This window comes from Aspergillus saccharolyticus, assembly GCF_003184585.1.
Source record: "Aspergillus saccharolyticus JOP 1030-1 unplaced genomic scaffold BP01scaffold_7, whole genome shotgun sequence".
NCBI lineage: Eukaryota > Fungi > Ascomycota > Eurotiomycetes > Eurotiales > Aspergillaceae > Aspergillus > Aspergillus saccharolyticus.
In genome coordinates, this window is record NW_020290617.1 from 557,229 (window position 1) to 575,317 (window position 18,089).

General features: G+C 53.1%; 6 protein-coding genes across 6 annotated transcripts; 4 read left to right on the forward strand and 2 right to left on the reverse strand.

The window, feature by feature from the left end:
- Positions 1–146: 146 nt before the first annotated feature.
- BP01DRAFT_380717 (FAD/NAD(P)-binding domain-containing protein) lies at positions 147–5,443 on the forward strand (the record flags this gene model as incomplete). The annotated part of the gene is made up of 5 exons (XM_025577241.1): positions 147–265; positions 789–864; positions 931–1,536; positions 3,875–4,093; positions 4,175–5,443. 5 exons carry the CDS (start codon positions 147–149, stop codon positions 5,441–5,443), a joined length of 2,289 nt encoding a protein of 762 aa, XP_025433489.1.
- Positions 5,444–7,001: 1,558 nt separating this feature from the next.
- On the reverse strand, positions 7,002–7,930 carry BP01DRAFT_291741 (Rer1 family protein; the record flags this gene model as incomplete). Its single annotated transcript, XM_025571665.1, has 4 exons — positions 7,002–7,081; positions 7,174–7,476; positions 7,560–7,677; positions 7,862–7,930. The coding sequence occupies 4 exons, from the start codon at positions 7,928–7,930 to the stop codon at positions 7,002–7,004; spliced, it is 570 nt and encodes a 189-aa protein (XP_025433490.1).
- A 415-nt stretch (positions 7,931–8,345) lies between these two features.
- On the forward strand, positions 8,346–9,813 carry echA (enoyl-CoA hydratase echA). The gene is made up of 4 exons (XM_025574503.1): positions 8,346–8,618; positions 8,701–8,838; positions 8,949–9,494; positions 9,571–9,813. Exons 1-4 carry the CDS (start codon positions 8,480–8,482, stop codon positions 9,618–9,620), a joined length of 873 nt encoding a protein of 290 aa, XP_025433491.1. The 5' UTR covers positions 8,346–8,479; the 3' UTR covers positions 9,621–9,813.
- BP01DRAFT_314707 (putative MFS alpha-glucoside transporter) lies at positions 9,765–11,629 on the reverse strand. Its single transcript, XM_025572543.1, has 2 exons — positions 11,292–11,629; positions 9,765–11,222 (listed from the first exon to the last, which is right to left on the reverse strand). The coding sequence occupies exons 1-2, from the start codon at positions 11,601–11,603 to the stop codon at positions 9,849–9,851; spliced, it is 1,686 nt and encodes a 561-aa protein (XP_025433492.1). The 5' UTR covers positions 11,604–11,629; the 3' UTR covers positions 9,765–9,848.
- A 1,091-nt stretch (positions 11,630–12,720) lies between these two features.
- On the forward strand, positions 12,721–13,740 carry BP01DRAFT_217372 (uncharacterized protein). The gene has a single exon (XM_025571120.1). It carries the CDS (start codon positions 12,833–12,835, stop codon positions 13,511–13,513), a length of 681 nt encoding a protein of 226 aa, XP_025433493.1. The 5' UTR covers positions 12,721–12,832; the 3' UTR covers positions 13,514–13,740.
- Positions 13,741–15,455: 1,715 nt separating this feature from the next.
- Positions 15,456–17,342, forward strand: fgaCat (catalase easC). The gene is made up of 3 exons (XM_025574504.1): positions 15,456–15,633; positions 15,709–15,761; positions 15,835–17,342. Exons 1-3 carry the CDS (start codon positions 15,612–15,614, stop codon positions 17,263–17,265), a joined length of 1,506 nt encoding a protein of 501 aa, XP_025433494.1. The 5' UTR covers positions 15,456–15,611; the 3' UTR covers positions 17,266–17,342.
- The last annotated feature ends 747 nt before the right edge of the window (positions 17,343–18,089 follow it).

Sequence of the window (18,089 nt, forward strand, 5' to 3'; positions counted from 1 at the left end):
AAGCCATCCCTCCTCTCCTCCCTCGTTGGTCTTTCATCCTAGGCTGTCTCAACGCCACGACACGATGAAATCAAGTCTCCTACAAATCTTGTCTCTCTGTACTTACACCGCTGCACTCGCTACTCTGCGACCCCACACAGTATACAATGGCCCAACTGGACAACCGAGTCCCCGGCCACAACGACGCCACCTACGACACCGTGCCTGAAAATGACCAGATATTCAAGATCGAGTTCCTTGAGATCGCCACGACTCCTATTATCGCGTGAGATGCTCCCCCACCTTTTTTCTTTTTTCTCGATATCGACAGCTGGATAAAGTGACCGTTTCTTCTTCGTCTACCTACGCGGTTGTTTATCCGAGTCTAAGAAGGAGCTGGTGCTTCCCGACGAGGGTCTTATTAATGCAACCCTAAAAGTAAGCGCCTCTGTTGTCTACCCGGATGGTAGTCACGACAACGAAGACTCTACTACAGGGCCATTGAAGACTACACCCTTTGAGAATCTAGCCCACCTTATTATTCGCGATGCCTATGGAGTTCAGGTTGACTACATGTCCAGCAGCGACTGCAGTGAGATTTTACTAGAATGCCAATATCTTACAATGTTTTTGAGGACGGGAATGTGGACTTTTAGGTCGATGCGCGAGCTGGAGATGCCAAGCATTACGTGCCTGTTTGCTATGAAATTAACACTATGGTTAGAGGGAAGGCTAAATTAGGACATTTGGAAAACATGTCAGCAACTAGATTTGTCAGTGGCAAGATTGATTCTATAGAGGTTGGATAGTGCATTCGATTCCGATTGTCCCCGAGTAGCTCTGCCGGCCCGGGTGGCTGTCAATCAGGGTCTTCCTCTGTTGGACGTGAGTGGTTACAGATCAGCCCGTCGAAAAATCAGGGTTGTGTAGCCCGAAACTATCCTACAATAGCCACCACCGTATTTTCTGGTGGCCGCCGCCAAACCGCCCACCGGGCCCTCCTCCCGCTTCAGCTTCACCGTCAGCAGAGGCGAAGACCTCAGCGCCCAGTACCCCGCCGCGTCCGCCAACCTGGTGGTGTGCACGCTGGTGTCCCCACTCCTGGACACCCAGGCCGCGCTGCAGAGCATTCACCACCTCCTAAAGCCCGGGGCGATGCTGGCGATCTGGTTCTACGGGCGGGTGCACTTTGCGGACCCGGCAGCGGCGCGCTGTCAGCGGCTGCTGGACGCGATTGTCGAACACCACTCTGGGGTGGTGATCGCGGCGGACCGCGCGGGCTGGGCGGACATGGGTTTTATCTCGCGCACCTCCTGCGGGGTCGGGTTCCCCGTCGAGCCGGCGGCCAGTCGGGCAGGGCGGCACGAGCGGGTGGTGAAGGTGGAGGACTGCCAGCTGTGGCGGAAGGAGTGGACGGTCGGTCGCGCAGCTCCGCGCCTTCGTCGAGCTTATCTCCCCCTTTGCGGAGGCGCTGGAGGAGGGGTTGCAGCGGGGTGTCGAGGCTCGGTGGGCGTTTACGTGGCCTGCGGTGCTGGTGCTGGCGTCCAAGAGGGAGGAGTATTTAGTAGTTAGCAACTACGGAGTAGCTACAGTAACTGGCAGGCTGGGAAAACCTACCAACGAAACAAAAAAAAAATAAAAATAAAAAAAAAAAATAAGAAACAAGAGAAATCAAAGAGAAGAAGGCTCGACAGTATTGATTGTGCTCTGTCTGTAGCAGCACCTTGGCCGGATACATAGACGGGGGGAGAGCAGAGGAGGTTCAATTGCAGAAGAAGCAGGTTTACCGAATCTACCCCTCCAGCTTTTGGTTCATGCATCTTCAGTTTCCAGCTAATCGTCCCGCTGCCGACTGTTGTGCCTCACCTCTGCGGGCCGGGCCGTGGAAGCAGGGCCCAATCGGTATCCGTGCCCTGCCAGCCACATGGACGGAAGAGACGGAAATAGATCCGGGTACGTACTAGACTAGATACGGAGTAGAGTAAATGGATATACGGAGTATGTCCAACCGTTGGTGCTGAGGTGAGCACTAGAGGTATAATCTAACTTACTTAGTTATTTGATATACTCCGGAGTAATCCCGTAGACTACACCTAAAGATTTAGACCCACAAGATTCGCAAGTGGACTGGACCCCTCTTCCCCTGTCAGACCAGGGATACGGACACGGAGATCTGATGCTTCGTCTAAACTGCGAGTCCGATTTCACCCACCAAGATCCCCCCTCCCTTATTTCATCCAGCCACGAGAGACCCGGATCTTCCCGTGGCTGATGATTAGGTTCCTCGGAACGTCGACCAGTTGGAGTACATGAGGGAGGGAAAAGTCGTGTCTACCTACCTTAAGACCGGGAGGGTGGGGAATAATTCGACAATTAAAAACAATCACCGCCCGCTGGGTGGACAAAGCCCTACAAAGTAGTATTGGTAGGGAACGGGCAGGTTTGGTTAGCGCTTAGTCTAAGTTCAAGTACTCAACCTGATCCCCTCCCAGGTTCATTTCTCGGCGTGAGCTGATTGTTTTGATGGTAATTTATAGAGTAAGAAAAGACAATGACTGATGCAGGAGGTGTACCACATGGGCGTGGGGTCGATGCATTTACTCCCATAGAATGGTTTAATCAGCCTGTTTACCGGGATACACATAAACAGGATAGTAAAGAAGAAGGTCACCGTCCACACTCCTATATAGATTATTGTAGTCAGACAGAGATATCATTAAAGACTGAGAAGAACCTATAAAAGAGACTTGGTAGAAATAGTTTAATTATTTCTAGTCCGAGAATAGTGAGTAGCTGGTTAAACTTACTCTGTACTAGCTTAAGGCTTAATTAAGTAGGTATAAGTGCCGGAAAGCGGCCCAACTCACCTTTTTGTAGATAAAAAAGAGAGGATCCTCGAAATTGGGGTTTCCCTCAGCGTCCAGTTTCTGGTACCGGCCAAGCAGGCCATCGATTGCAGCTGGATTGAAGCATACACCATCAGCGCTGCAGTTCCATCATGATGAACAGGGGGGTTCCTTGCTTCATACCGATCAGTTGAATGACGGCGCACCCGTTGGAAAACGCCTGGGATGGGTTCAAATCGGGTACTCGAATATGAAAGTATGTATGGATCTGTGGTTCTTACCAAGGCTAACGAGATGAGAAGATCATCCCATTGCAGCGCTCGCCGCTGAAGCCACTTGGCCCAGAATCTCAACCCAACGAATATGCATGGAATGAACAATAATGTGAACCCCAGCGCGATCATTTCGCCTCTCGAATAGTTGTCGATGACCATCTTGCTCGCAGAGGGACTGCGGGATCCGCAGCGGCGAAAACGAACAGAGAAGTGAAATGGAGTGAGACAAAGAGACAGGGAACACCGAGTAAGGCAGGCAGGGTATCTTGGTATAGATATCCATACTACTAGAGCGATATACTACATCATGTCATGCAGAAGAATATCATATTATCATGGCAGGCTGTGCTATGCTCTCTTGACTGGAACCGAGGCCTACTACGAAGTCAACACATTCCAGTTTTGAACGACAGGGATTGTTAGTACCTTATGGCCCAGTCACTTTGGATTGGGGGCAGAAGAGGCCAAAAGTTGGCGGGAGGAGGGGAGGCCAGAGCAATCAGAACTAAAGTGCCTGCCTGTCGCTCTTCCCCCCATCGCTTATGCAGTGCAGCTGCCATCGCAGTAACTAAGCCGTTAGATGTTTCGACAGCCAATGCTACTCCTCCCTAACGCCGGTCTTAAGATGTGAGGATCGCATATATTGCTCCCCCAAGCGAGAATCTTAGTCCCCTTACCGACGCAACGCTACAGAATTCTTCTTTCTCCTGACCTTGACTGTATGCCGCCTCTCCCCAAAAATGGAGCTGCTCGACTTTGACTACATCATTGTAGGAGGGGGCATCACGGGATGCGCGGTTGCCTCGCGCCTCAAGCAACGCAACGCAGCCCTGGAGATCCTCCTTCTCGAAACTCAACGCCAACACCAAGACCTTCCGCGGGCTCTTCTTACTGCTGGACTCCCCGCTGGACTGGGCTTACCCGACCGTCCCCGAGCCCAACACCGATAGCAGATTCCACACCGTCCATGCTGGCAGGGCCCTCGAGGAGGCAGTGTGATCATGGAACTTCGGGGGTTGGCATCGCGGAAATGCCGCCGACTACGACCAACGGGGAGCCATCGTGGGAGACAAGCGATGGAGCAATGCCGGCTCGCTCCCCTACCTGCGCCGGGCCGAGTCGTGGTTCGATCACCAGGCGGACCCGGAGCAGCACGGCTTCGCTTTGACGGGTCCATTCACGTCACCGCATCGGGCGGACGCGATGCAGAGAAGCAATTTCCGCTGCGCGAGCCCATCAAGAAGGCCTGGGCGGAGATCGGGGCTCCCGCACAATCCCAACGGCGGTGCGGGCCAATTGGCCGGGGTCTCTGAATTCCTCGAGACGTGGCATCGGGGCCAGCGGCAAGCAGCCTACCAAGCCTACAGCCTGGAGAATGTGCAGGTCCTCGTGGGCGCGACGGTGCAGCGGGTGGAGTTTGCGGCCGACAACAACAACAAAAAGCGAACGGCGTCCAGAGTGGTCCTCACGGACAGCCGCCGCTACGCTGCGCACAAAGAGGTCATCCTGGCCGCCGGTGCGCTGCGCACCCCGCAGCTCCTGATGCTGTCCGGCATCGGACCAGCCGCGACCTTGACCCAGCACGCCATCCCCGTGGCCAGGGATGTACCCGAGGTGGACCGGAACTTCCACAACCATTTAGCCAACTACCAGATCTACAAGCTGCGCAATCCGGAGCGGGGCCTCGCGCTGGGCAGCCCCAACCTCACCGACCCGGCGTACATGAAGGGATTCCCCATTGACTGGGCGGCTAACCTCGACGTGCCCGCCCCGGTGCTGGCGGACGATGCATCGCTGTTCCAGCCCGGACGACCGCTGGTGGAATCGCTGGTGGCCTATGCACCCGCGGGTCTGCCCCACATCCCCTTCAACGGCGAGTACATCATGACCTCCGTAATGCGACTCTGCTCGACCTCGCGGATACGTCACCATCGCATCCGCCTCCGCCGACTGCCGGTGATTCACGCCAACTACTTCGACACGGAGATCGACCGGGTTTCGCTGATCCATGGCAGCCGGCGGTCGATGCAGGCGCTGCTGGACACCACCGCGACGAGAGACTACATCGAAGCCGAGGTTCCACCGCCGGGGATGGCAGCCCTATCGTCAGCATCGTCTGACCGCGAGATCAACGCCCGGATCAGTGCCGGAGGCCAGGCCCACCACCATCCGGCGGGTACAGCGGCGGCGGGCAAGGTCGTTGACCCGAGCCTGCGCGTGTACGGGGTCCAGAACCTGCGGGTCATCGATGCGAGCATCTTGCCCGTGAGCATTGGGGGGCATCCGCAGGCAACTCTGTATGCAGTGGCGGAAGCGGCAACGGAGCTTATTCTGGGGGTCTAGCTGATCTACTAAAACGATATATCAGAGCCCTTTATGGAACCTAACATGCTCTCAGCCGACTACAGCCGGAATAGTAAAGGGGAACTCGCCATAAAGAAATCAGTATTTATGTTGGAAACCTGAAGTCTCACATCCCGATCTTGTTCCCCAGCTCGATTAATCACGAGAGTGGAAACATTGTTGTGTGTAGCAGTGAACCGATGGGATGGAAACGCCAGAACAGCTACTAGAATCTATGGGGAGAGTCTTTGGTTATTTAGTATGTGGCTCCACAGAGCATACTAGGGCACTGCAAGGCACAAAGCTTACCGGATTTCGTAACTCCTCACACGAGTCATATACCGCACCTACTTGCTCCCGGTCGACGTCCCGCCGCGGATCTCGCCAGGTTGGCATTCCGGGCAGGCTGATGGACAAGACGTAGCTTGAGGAGCTACAAAGGCATTTTCGGATGGGCAGGATCTCAAGCGACTGAAGTGGGGTTTAGCCACCTCACTCAAGAGGGGATTCAGGAATTCCAGCCTCTTCGCTTGTACAAGGCCTAATCGGTAGGTGCAGGCGACTAGTCAAGCCTCACAAGAGTTCTGATCCATGTCCATAAGGTATAATTGATATACTGACTCTGTAGCAGCTCCGTCTGCCAAGAGGCTCGGTTAAGTAGTTGTAGCAGACCTGGAACAATCATATTCCGACCGGCCAATAGCCCTGCAGGCTACTTTGAAACCGACTTCCTCATAACCGGCCCACTTGGTCCTTGTGAGCGGGCAATACAGAAAGCCTTCTCTGTCAAGACAAACTCTATGTATATTAGCACAACACAGCGTGCAACAGCAGGCCGACTAGGCTAACAATTTCAAACCAAGGAATCAAAAGAATATATGAGGAGAGTCCTGCGAAGAAAAGAACAATGATATCTCTGTACAATAGCCGAGGAAAGAATAGTAGCAATCTTCGCATCCTTCCTGTGACAGGCTCCCACATCCACCTTCCTTCCATTTCCCTCGAGCTCGTGAATTCAAATCATGCTCAGGTTCTAGGCCACATCACGTCACATCACGTATTCATCATCAGGGATCAGTTCAATTCAATCAGGTTTCGATTATTAGGAGGGTTTGTGGGATCATCCCTCTGAGCTTGTCCTTCGCTCCCTCCGCTATGCCCGTGATTTCATCTGTCCTCCTTGGTGGACTCAGACAGAGAGACGATAATCCCGCTGGTGTATGAGCTGCAACGAGGCAGGTCTGCAGCACGGCACAGGCGACAGGAAGACGTAAAGCAATCCAGAGAGAAAAATGCATAACGACATGACAAGAGTTAGGCGTATTGAGGGTCATCGAGTATGTTCGCTATTGAAAACGAACATACAAAGGTAAGAACAAGAAAAAGAGGGAAAAGAAACAAAAGACATGAAGGGTGATGATGATAATGAATTCATCAACGTTGATCATATCATACACAGGCACCAGCTAGCAGCAGACATTCCCACTAGAGTATCTGTCTGATGGGCTGGCACTAGCCGTACTTTCAAGATCATTCTTTCGAAATAGATGAAGGCTAATCATGAGCGGCCGTATCTAGTCTTTCCAAAGGAGAAAGGCACGTAGCGATACTTGATCATGTGCTGAATTTGGCGGCGCACTGAGTAAATCATGAAGTCAGTTCGTTGAAGCTGAGCAAGTAGTGGGGGGAAATGAGCCGGGTCGAACAGCGGGTGAGGAAGGTAAACATACTCGTCAAGATGAACAGCATGATCCAGTACACAACAAGAACAGGCCAGAAGACCGGGATATCAAAGACCGAGAACCACGAGCAAACAAAGCCAATGGTGATGGCACGGGTCGCGGCATGCCAGAACTTGAACTCAGGGAGCCGGCGGATGAAGGGCCGGAACTCGTCGTCCTGCTTGGTGGGGAGGCTGGGGGCGCCGGCATCACCGTCCTCCAGACCCTCGTCCTGGGTCAGGGAGGGATCGAACTTGGGTTGCAGGAAAAGCAGGAAGAGGTTCAGCAGGTAGATTCCCAGGGTGTATGCGACTATTTTTAGAAGTTAGCTCTGTGACATGGTGGCGGGACCTTTTTCTTTTGCGTTTGTCTGGGGTTTCTGGGGGCCGGCGTACCAATGTACCATCCTTGGGCGAGGACAATTCGCAGGAAGAAGACGAGCAGCAGAACAACAGTGCCGGTCCAGCGGTAGGCTGTGAAAGGAGTTGAGGCATCGAGTAAAGTTTGGTATTGCTGTTGTGGAGAAATGGAGTCAGCTCATAGAATCGTTTGCATGGAGGTGAGCATGTTTGTTCCTCGCTCTACTCCGCCGGCATCGCGCTCCGGGGTACAAAAGCCCGATGATCGTGCAACCTGAACGGCGTCGAACTGGCCATGATTCCTCGGAGATGCATAGAAACAGCAGAATAGAACTCACCCGTGCGAGTTTGGAAGTCTGTGCCGTGACGGCTGTGAATGGAGTCTGCTCGGGCTCGGGCACGTCCATGGCGAAAGCGCTAGAGAGGAGAAGGATACCAAATCCTTCCGGGAACCAGGAAGATAGAAGGGAAGAGAAGGAGGGAGCAGAGGGACTGCGGACTGAACAAGAGGAGAAATTATTTCGCGGTCAGCGCATGCGATGGGGGTGACGGAAACAGCAGCGCAGTGAGTAGTCAGTCAGTTTCGCAGCAGTGCGGCTCGTAGCAGATACAGCCTGGAGGCAAAGAAGATAATCAGAAAAGTGTCCACTGCTGGCTGGTGCTGTCTCCGGCTCCCTCTATCCCGCTTTCGGCCTCCCGGCATAGCCACTTGCGCCTCAATCCTGACTCAGCCATCACGTGCTAGGCTGCTGTCAAACCGATCAAACATGGAACTTAACTGATGTCCCTTGGACCGGCCGGCTATTGGCGGGCCGCGGCCGAAGCTGTTCTGCGGGGATAGTACCTGGATAGCTTGTCGTCTTGCAACATCCCACAAACTTATAAACCTGTCTCATCTCCTAGAGGATTTGTTTCTACTCCGTATAATCACCTGTGAATCGACCCCTTCAATCATAATGTTTGCCCGTTACTGCTCCCGTCTCGTCGCCTCCCGGACTGCCCGGCCGCTGTCCGCCCATCTGCGAACATACACCTCCGCAGCCTCGGCATACGAGCACATCCTCACCGCGACTCCTAAGCCTGGGGTGGGACTGAGTATGCTATCAACACCTCCCCCCCCCGCCAGGCATCAGCTTCCGATGATTGAATTGGGAATCACTGACGTTCCGGATTACAGTTACCCTCAACCGTCCGAAAGCCCTGAACGCCCTCTCCAGCCCTCTCTTCCGCGAACTCAACGATGCCCTCACCAAATTCGACGAAGACACGGACATTGGCGCGATCATTATCACGGGTAGCGAGAAAGCCTTTGCTGGTACGTCGGCCACAAACGAACCTTCTTCTTCTTACTTCCCCCTTCCTTCCCCCACGAATCACTATATACATACTTACCCAGACTAATCCCAACGATCCTTCCAATTCCAGCCGGCGCCGACATCAAAGAAATGGCCCCACTGACCTTTTCCGCCGCCTACACGAACAACTTCATCGCTTCATGGTCGCACCTGGCCACCGGGATCCGCAAGCCCGTCATCGCCGCTGTCTCCGGCTACGCTCTCGGCGGCGGGTGCGAGCTGGCTCTGATGTGCGATATCATCTACTGCACCGCGACGGCGACCTTCGGGCAGCCCGAGATCAAGCTCGGCGTGGTGCCGGGCGCGGGGGGCTCGCAGCGCCTCACCCGCGCCGTCGGGAAGAGCAAGGCCATGGAGCTGATCCTTACGGGCAAGAACTTCAGCGGGAAGGAGGCCGGCCAATGGGGGATGGCCGCCAAGGTGGTCGAGGGCGGGTTGGACGAGCTGCTGGAGGAAGCGGTGAAGACGGCGGAGACGATCGCGGGCTACTCGAGGGTGGCCGTGGTGGCTGGGAAGGAAGTCGTCAACAAGAGTCAGGAGCTGTCGTTGAGGGAAGGGGTTGAGTATGAGCGGAGATTGTTCCACGGATTGTTTGGGAGTCAGGATCAGAAGATCGGTGAGTTGCATTCCCCCCCGGAATGGGGGTCAAGTAAACACATTGAGAGCTGACTAGAGTTTTTGTGCGTATGCAGGCATGAAGGCTTTTGCCGAGAAGAAGAAGCCGGAGTGGTCGAATGAATAAAGGGTGGAAATTGAATCCCGGAGACGAGTAATGCATAATAGCTGCTTGGAATTCGAAGGTGAGGCAGCGTGGCAGGTATCTGTCTTGGTGAGATAGTCCCTATCATCAAATGAGTGACAGTAGCAACCGAATTGAATCATTAATCGTGTCGTATTCATGATCGAATATGTATCTATGTACATCCAATATTATTAAGGTATTACAAAACAAAAATGTTCATGGGCCGTTTCACGAAGTCGCCTTCTCGGCCTGAGCCCCATCAGCCGCGACTGTCTTCTCCGTCTGGTAGTGCTCCACCACCCCTGTCTCGTCGAACACATCAACCGGAGTCAGGTGGAACTTCCGTGCGCTCACTCTCCGCTCAAAAAGAATGTCCAGTTCGGCAAACGAACGGCCGCTGGGCTCCGGCACCCGGAAGAACGCGTAGACTATGCATAGGAAGCAGATGCCGCCCCAGAAGAAGCCAGCGTAGTTGCTCCAATTCCAGGCGCTGGGGTTCAGCATGTACGGGGTCAGGACGCCGCAAATAATTGCGACAATGTTGTAGAGTGTGCGGCCAAGCACAACGGTCTTGATCTGCAGACGACGGGTTGAGAGCTCGGCCACAAGAGAGTACGCCACGGTTCCAACAGTCAGTTGGTAGAAGAGAGCCCAGACAATCATGATGCTGCCCGTCGCCAGTGCTCCTTGGGTTTTGTGCGATTCAGGAATGAGCCCAAGGAAGCCCATGACGAGAAGCATGACACACAATCCGCAGAGACCGTACAAGTAAAGAGATCGACGGCCGAGACCAATGGACATAAGGAACCAGGCGCCAAAGACGCCCACCATGTTGATTCCGTACTGACCCATGGCGAAAGCATACGAGTCAGAAGTACTCAGCCCAGCCTGCTCCAAGAAATACGTCGAGTAATTGGAGAAGGAATTGCCACTCAGGTTCTGAATGGCCCACACCATGCAGACAATTTCTGTCCGGCGACGATCGGTGCCCTTGAAGCAATCCAAGTAACTGGCGCCTTTGGTGATCTTTTCCTCCAGTGCTGTAGTATGAACCATCATGGAAATGGTCTCGTCGGCGTCAAATTCAGTTTCGCGATTGAGGCTGGTCAGGCGCAGTAGAGCTTGCTTGGCTTGCTGGATCTTGCCCCTGCGGACGAGCCACCACGGAGACTCCGGGGCGAGCGAAATACCGATGAACAATGGCAAAGGCCACATCCACTGAAGACCATAAGGAATCCGGTACGCCCATTCATCCTCCCGATTAATCATAGCCTTGATCACTCCGATACCGATCAGTTGTCCCACCCCCCAGCAGAAGTTGACATAGGTCGTCAAATATCCTCGCAACGCAACAGGGCAGACCTCAGAAGCATAGGTGATGGTCAGCGTTTGAAAGACGCCCCAAGGAATTCCGGCCAAGATTTCCGCAGCGAGCAGGGCTTGGACATTGGGCGCAGTGAAGAAGATGGCAGTCCAGGCGGTGATGAGAACGAGACATGCCATGATCGTGTACCGATAACCAAATCGCTCGGACGCCCAGCCGTTGATGAAGAGACCGATGATTTCTCCAACATATGCACCGTTGCTGAGACCGGATTGCCACTAAACAGGAAGGTTGATGTTAGCAAATATTCCGCAGGAGCCACATCAAGTTAATTGAGATGTACTTACCCTGGCTGGAACCTGATATGAGCCGTCCGCCGTCATCTCGCCGTATTTTCGATTAAATTGAGGAAAGGCATAGAAATTGTTGACCAAACTGATATCGTAGCCTTCCATGACAATACAGGTAGAGATGAGAACACTCCATGCAACAGCCTTAGGGTAGAGCTTGATGCCCTGCCACAGGGTCATCTTCCGCTCCTTATCGGTGGCCGCTTTGGCATTATGGACGATCCTGGCGGCGGAGCCCGTCGAGCCGTCGGAGAGCGAGGGCGGATGCTCTACCGGAGCAATGGCATCCGGACCTTTGTTGGAAGCCATGCTGGAAGAGCAATTGCAACGCCCTTGGAGGGGGGGGGTGGAAGGGGGGAGGGAGGCGGAGAGAAGTTGTGCGTATAGGGGAGGGGTAGGAGGGAGGAGGAAAGAAGAGGTGCAAGATTAATAGGGAGGGGGGGACGGAGAACAAGTTGCAGATGGGGAAAGACACGAGTGGAAGAAAATCAGGGACGTTCCGCACCCGGCCGGATTGGCAATGGGTGGAAAGTGGGACGTTTGTTGGGTTAGATTTTTATGCCCACCGGCGGCGGGGCTCGGGACAGGAACTGGGCAAAAAAATTGAAAATTGTACAGACTATGTAGGATTCTCCAAGTGTGTGTCCACACTTCCAACCACGCCATTCATCAGGCCGTGGATTCATTCATCGGCAGTCGGCAAATAAATTTGTATACATGTTTCCAAGGTTCATGTCGGGAAAAGGGTGATAAGATGTTGAAATAGCCTCAGGAGAAAAATGTAGTAGTCTGGAGGGGTAGTTAGAGGGGCTAATGGCTGCAGAACCAATTGACAGCAGCGGCATGCAAGCAGAGTTTGTGGGGTAGAAACTGTTTGAGTCCAATATGTAAATCCATCCTGACAGGAATGCGCAGCTGACATATGTAGCCAAGCCTTTTCGCTGTTTGAATCAGGGATTGAGGTTGAATACTACCTTATGATACTCCGGAGTCCGGAGTATGTAGATTGCAGATCAGTCCAATCAATCCTTCGTGTCTTCCTCCTCGTGGCTTGCGGGCACGTGACCATTTGATCTTGCCATTTCTTTCTTCATCAGGAGCATATCGTTCCCGTGATCTGGACCAGGGATCTGTCTATTAGTCACTCGACAGAGAGATGTTATCAACCTAGTATTGGTATAGTATCGCACCCAAGCCACATATACTGAAAAGTGGGTGGAGCTACTGTCTGTGGATTGTCACACCTCTCGTGTCCTGCTAAGGACATGTCCAGCTGCCAGTGCACTTTTACATTACGCACCAAGTAGATTATAGCGCAGGTATCAGTACTGGCCAATTTCAGAGTTTACTCTCGAACCAACCCATGGTTGACAGGGTCCGATTGTTCTTTTGTCGCCTGAACACGCTCTCGGTTCTCGTTTCCTTTCGGCTGGCTTGTTATCCTTCCCCAAGAAGCAATATGGCAGATGCAGACGTGCAGATTCTCAACCATGACGTAAAAGTGCGGTCGCTATCTCACCGTCTGGGGTCCAGGTGCCATGAAAAACAACTCCCATGCATGCGCCAAATTCACACAGTCATGGCAGATGCATGTCGATTCCCACTGGGCCTCTACCCTCCGTACCGCAAGATCAATATACGTGACACTGCGGCTTGTCCAATCATGTCTCCAGGTCTGCCGATCAACACGCCACTGTCATAATACCCCAAAGCCTATTTCATCATCCTTCCTCTCGTACATCTGGGTCTGGCTGGCTCACGATCCCTCTGTAATCTACGGCGTAAAGCGGGTGACAAGGATGCTACTGAACCAGTGCTCCTTGTTCCAGACGAACGATGATATCATCGATGCATATACGCGGCCCGTGGCAAGAGTACCGGGATGCTGCCCACCACGATGCTCTATAAAAGTATGCCTCGGAGCCCTGTCAAATAGCTTCCCCAACAATCCACTTCTCTGTCCAGAACTGCAGTCAGGATCTTTCAAACCTGTTGAAACAATCACACTTTTTGGATCAAACCACACACACACACACATCCCTTTCACCTCACAATCATCATGTCTGGAGACAACAACAACAACGGTACGTATATCCATCCCCCACCTATTCCTCACCGAAACGGCTTCGCCCTACCCACCTCTCTATAGTGATATGCTTCCTCTGGATCTCATTTGTGGCAAAGATGCCGCCCACCGGTTGCTAATATTGGCTAACTAGTCAACCTTTTGCAAGGGCTCACAGACACCCTTGGCAAGACGGTCGGAGGCCTCACAGAAACGGTTGGTGGTGCTGTCGGCGGCTTGGGCCAGACGGTTGGCGGCGCTACTCAGGGTCTGGGGAAGACCGTGGGCGGCGTGGGCGAGGGCCTCGGCAAGACGGTCGGCGGTGCCAGTGAGGGAGTGGGCAACACGACCAAGGGTGTCGGGCAGTCGACCGGTGACATTCTGAGCAGTATCAATGGCGACCGGTCCGGCGACAATGCGCAGCGATGGTAATAACGGCTCGTGCTGGATGACATATATGACCTGATGAATATGTTTTTCTTCCACTTCGGCTTCGTTCGACGAATTTGAGTGCGTGCAAGTCGACTACTGTATTAGTATGAGAGACCTCAATTCATGCAATGTTTAATTTTTGAGATAAGGTGCACGATAAATGTCGTATGACTCGTCAATGATTAGCGGGAAACAGATGCGGTCCAGAAGAGATTCCGAGATCGGAACTGGGAATCCATTGAGTGCGGTCCATCTGGTTTTCCGCTCTTCGGAGGGCGGAGGTTTCCGCAGGGGGTTGGCCGCCAGAGGCCTGGAAACCGCCGCTGGATTGAGCTGCTGCCATTAGATGAGCTGGGTCGGGTAAGCTTCTTTCAGATAAGTCTGTAGCTTTGTAATGGATGAATAGGACCATTGTTTCAATGTGGAGCGGTGAACTGGATGAGGCCTGCGGCAATTTAGAGCATTAGGATATCAAGCTGCTGAGATCCAGAGCAACAGTTCCGGGTGCAATCATGACTTGATAAGATTCCGAGCGGATCAGACTGAGGAAGCACTTGTTCCGTTTGCTGGTGGGGGTTTCCGATATCTCCATACCTGAACCTCACAAGTTATGCTTTCCGCCGTGATGCTTTGTATAGAGCAGTTATGGTGTGCATTCACCATTGAAAAGCGTGTTGCTGATGCTATTGGATCGCATGCAACAGCCAATTTAGATAACAGCATTAGAGACCGTGGACATGGATGCAAATTCGTGATGATCGTCCCGCTGTTGAGCCATGGCAAGCATGGCGCTCATCATCATGCAGCTATACCCATCTGCCGTCTTAACCTTTCTGAGCAAGTCTTGCGCTCTTCTTCCGGGAATTTGATTGGTCTCTCAGTAAAGTGGTCCTGGTCAACTGCAGCTTAATGGACTGAGCAGTGTCTGGCCTGGTCCACTGACTAAGAATTGGGCGCATCATCTAACGCCATGCGTCTCCTGCAGGCGTTTCATCATGTCATGCCATGGCCATTGGGCCGTCCGGGTTGGCATCTCCACATCTCATTGGGAAGAGACTGAGACCTGGCAGTTCTCTCAGTGCAGCCGCAGCTCCAACAACAATGAATTCAATGCCTCAAAGAATCTGGTAACTTAGTACCATTAGGAAGACAGGAGTTAAGCTTGTACGGGAAAAAGAGATCGTAGAGGTTGATATCCAGGGGTGGTGATTGGCCCCGCGTTGAGGGGAAAGAGGGGGGACAGAATGGAAGATCGGAGAAGTTGGGGAAAGCAACCCAGACGCTGCGTGCGGGGTAAACGCAACTAGTGGTTGTAACTACAGAAATAACTATTGGAGATTTGAAAGCTATCGATGACTTACAATAGTTACTAACATGATGCAGCCCGGCATCTTGTCACCTTGAATCGTCTCTGAATTATACTCATTATTCACCAATTGAACTGAGAATCCAACCCACCACCTCTTAGCCTCTCTCTCTCTCCGCGGAAAGACCTTCTGTTTTAACCTCGGCGCCGGAAAAGATGGAGGCAGGTGGAACCCCCTGTTTCTCGACCTGATCCAGTTGACCTTCTCCCCCAGTCTTATTGGTCTCCAGCCTCCAGCCAAGTCCTGTAACTATTTGTTTTCTCTTGCTGATTTTATCTAGAAAAGAGGCATATATAACTACCAGTGACTGTCTACTTGCGCAGCCTGCTACATCTACCTCGTACTACTCTTCATTCTGTTTTCGTGTGGTTCTGCCTTTCCCCTCTTTGAGGATCATAGATTCATATTTCGGTCAATACTAGAATTTCGTCTGCCACAACACAATCGTCCATCATGGGTAAAGAAAACGAGCCTAGTATGTCCACCAACTCTTCCACAACATCAATTGAGGCGATTAGGAGGAGACTGACCCACGAATCCTGACCATCAGAGACCTACCGCTACAATGAAACCCCCATTTACACGACCTCCAATGGCTGTCCAGTCCGTACCACACACCTAAGTGCTCGTCAATCTTGCACCGCACAGTTCGCCATGGCTAACTTCTCATCATCAGGTCATGGATCCCCAGGCCGCTCAGCGAGTAGGTCGCAACGGTCCGCTGCTCCTCCAAGACTTCCACTTGATCGACCTCCTCTCCCACTTCGACCGAGAGCGCATTCCGGAGCGGGTGGTGCACGCCAAGGGTGCGGGCGCCTATGGAGAGTTCGAGGTCACCGACGACATCAGCGACATCACGGTTATTGACATGCTCAAGGGTGTGGGCAAGAAGACCAAGTGCTTCACTCGCTTTTCCACCGTCGGAGGCGAGAAGGGCTCCGCCGACAGCGCGCGGGATCCCCGTGGCTTTGCCATCAAATTCTACACCGATGAGGGTAACTGGGACTGGGTCTTCAACAACACCCCGGTCTTCTTCCTTCGCGATCCTGCCAAGTTCCCCATCTTCATTCACACCCAGAAGCGCAACCCTCAAACCAATCTCAAGGATGCCACGATGTTCTGGGACTACCTGTCCACCCACCATGAGGCCGTTCACCAAGTCATGCACCTCTTCAGCGATCGCGGTACCCCTTACTCCTACCGGCACATGAACGGCTACTCCGGCCACACTTACAAGTGGATCAAGCCCGATGGCACTTTCAACTACGTCCAGATCCACCTAAAGACCGACCAAGGCAACAAGACCTTCAACAACGAGCAGGCCACCCAGCTGGCGGCCGAAAACCCCGATTGGCACACCCAGGACCTCTTCGACGCCATCCAGCGCGGCGAGAACCCTTCCTGGACTTGCTACGTTCAGACTCTCAGCCCCGAGCAGGCGGAGACGTTCCGCTGGAACGTCTTCGACCTGACCAAGGTCTGGCCGCAGAGTGAAGTGCCCCTGCGCCGGTTCGGCAAGTTCACCCTGAACAAGAACCCTGAGAACTACTTCGCCGAGGTCGAGCAGGCCGCCTTCTCCCCCTCCCACATGGTCCCTGGTGTCGAGCCGTCGGCCGACCCCGTCCTGCAATCCCGTCTGTTCTCCTACCCCGACACCCACCGCCACCGTCTGGGTGGCAACTACGAGCAGATCCCCGTCAACTGCCCGCTCCGGGCCTTCAGCCCCTGGCAGCGCGACGGATACATGAACGTCAACGGCAACTACGGCGCCAACCCCAATTACCCCTCCACCTTCCGTCCCTACCGCTATCAGCCCGTGAAGGCCAGCCAGGAGCATGAGCACTGGGCTGGCTCCATCGTCACGGAGCAGCTCCCCATCACCGCGGACGATTACGTCCAGGCGAACGGCCTCTGGCAGGTCCTCGGCCGCCAGCCTGGTCAGCAGGATAATTTCGTCCATAACGTCGCTGCTCACCTCTCGGCCGCCCACGAGCGCGTCCGCCAGGCCACCTACGCCATGTTCAAGAAGGTCAACCCGGACCTAGGTGCTCGCATCGAGAAGTCCACCGAGGCCAAAGCCACCGGCGTCAAGTCTGCTCGTCTGTAAACTCTGTCTTCCCTGTTGGAAGTGTGAGAAACACTTTCATGACGTACTGTATCCTCGCTCTAAAATGATACCTCTTGACGATTCCTTGTATTTGTGTCCAGCGTACATAAGACTTTTGAGATCCGTACGTAAGGATCCACTGAAGAGCTGTTTGCCAACAGTAATCGCACTTGATCCTTTGGAGTCTCTTTCTTTGAGAAAGAGTGAAAAATCACCGGTGACTTGAGCGCTGCTTTCCACTGCTCATAGGCTGCAGCGGAACAGACAGCAATTCCGTAGAGAAATCAACGTTCAAGAAACCCTCTTCCCCTCAACACAAAGAGAGCTAAGATGCTATTTTTCTGCAATCTCTTCAATTCAAGAATCTCACTATAATAAGCGTGTGTAAGCACGTATATAAATGAATTTGAGGTGGTGTATTCCCAAAGAAAAACCTGCAGAACAAGAAGAGAATGTACAAATCTTGTCGGTTCTGGGAAGTACAAAACCTAGTACGCACAAAAAGAACATAGGCATGGATCATCCTCTCAAAACTTGCACGTGAAAATGCGCCAAAGTAGTAGCCTAGCAAGACAAAACTGCCGTTTCTCCAGACGGGAGCAGATGTTGCCAGCATAAGAGTGAGGTTAACCAAGAAAAGGACACCAGATGCTTGAAGAACGAAATCCGAAATTGAAAAACTAATTGCACATGTTGCGCCCGCTCAGAAGTACAATTCGACGGCCTATGGGAGGCTGGAGTCGTGGATGCGATGGTAATCAAACGAACAGATCGGAGGTCTAGAATTGGATGAGAGGTTCTGCGGTGGAAATATGGAGCCGCAG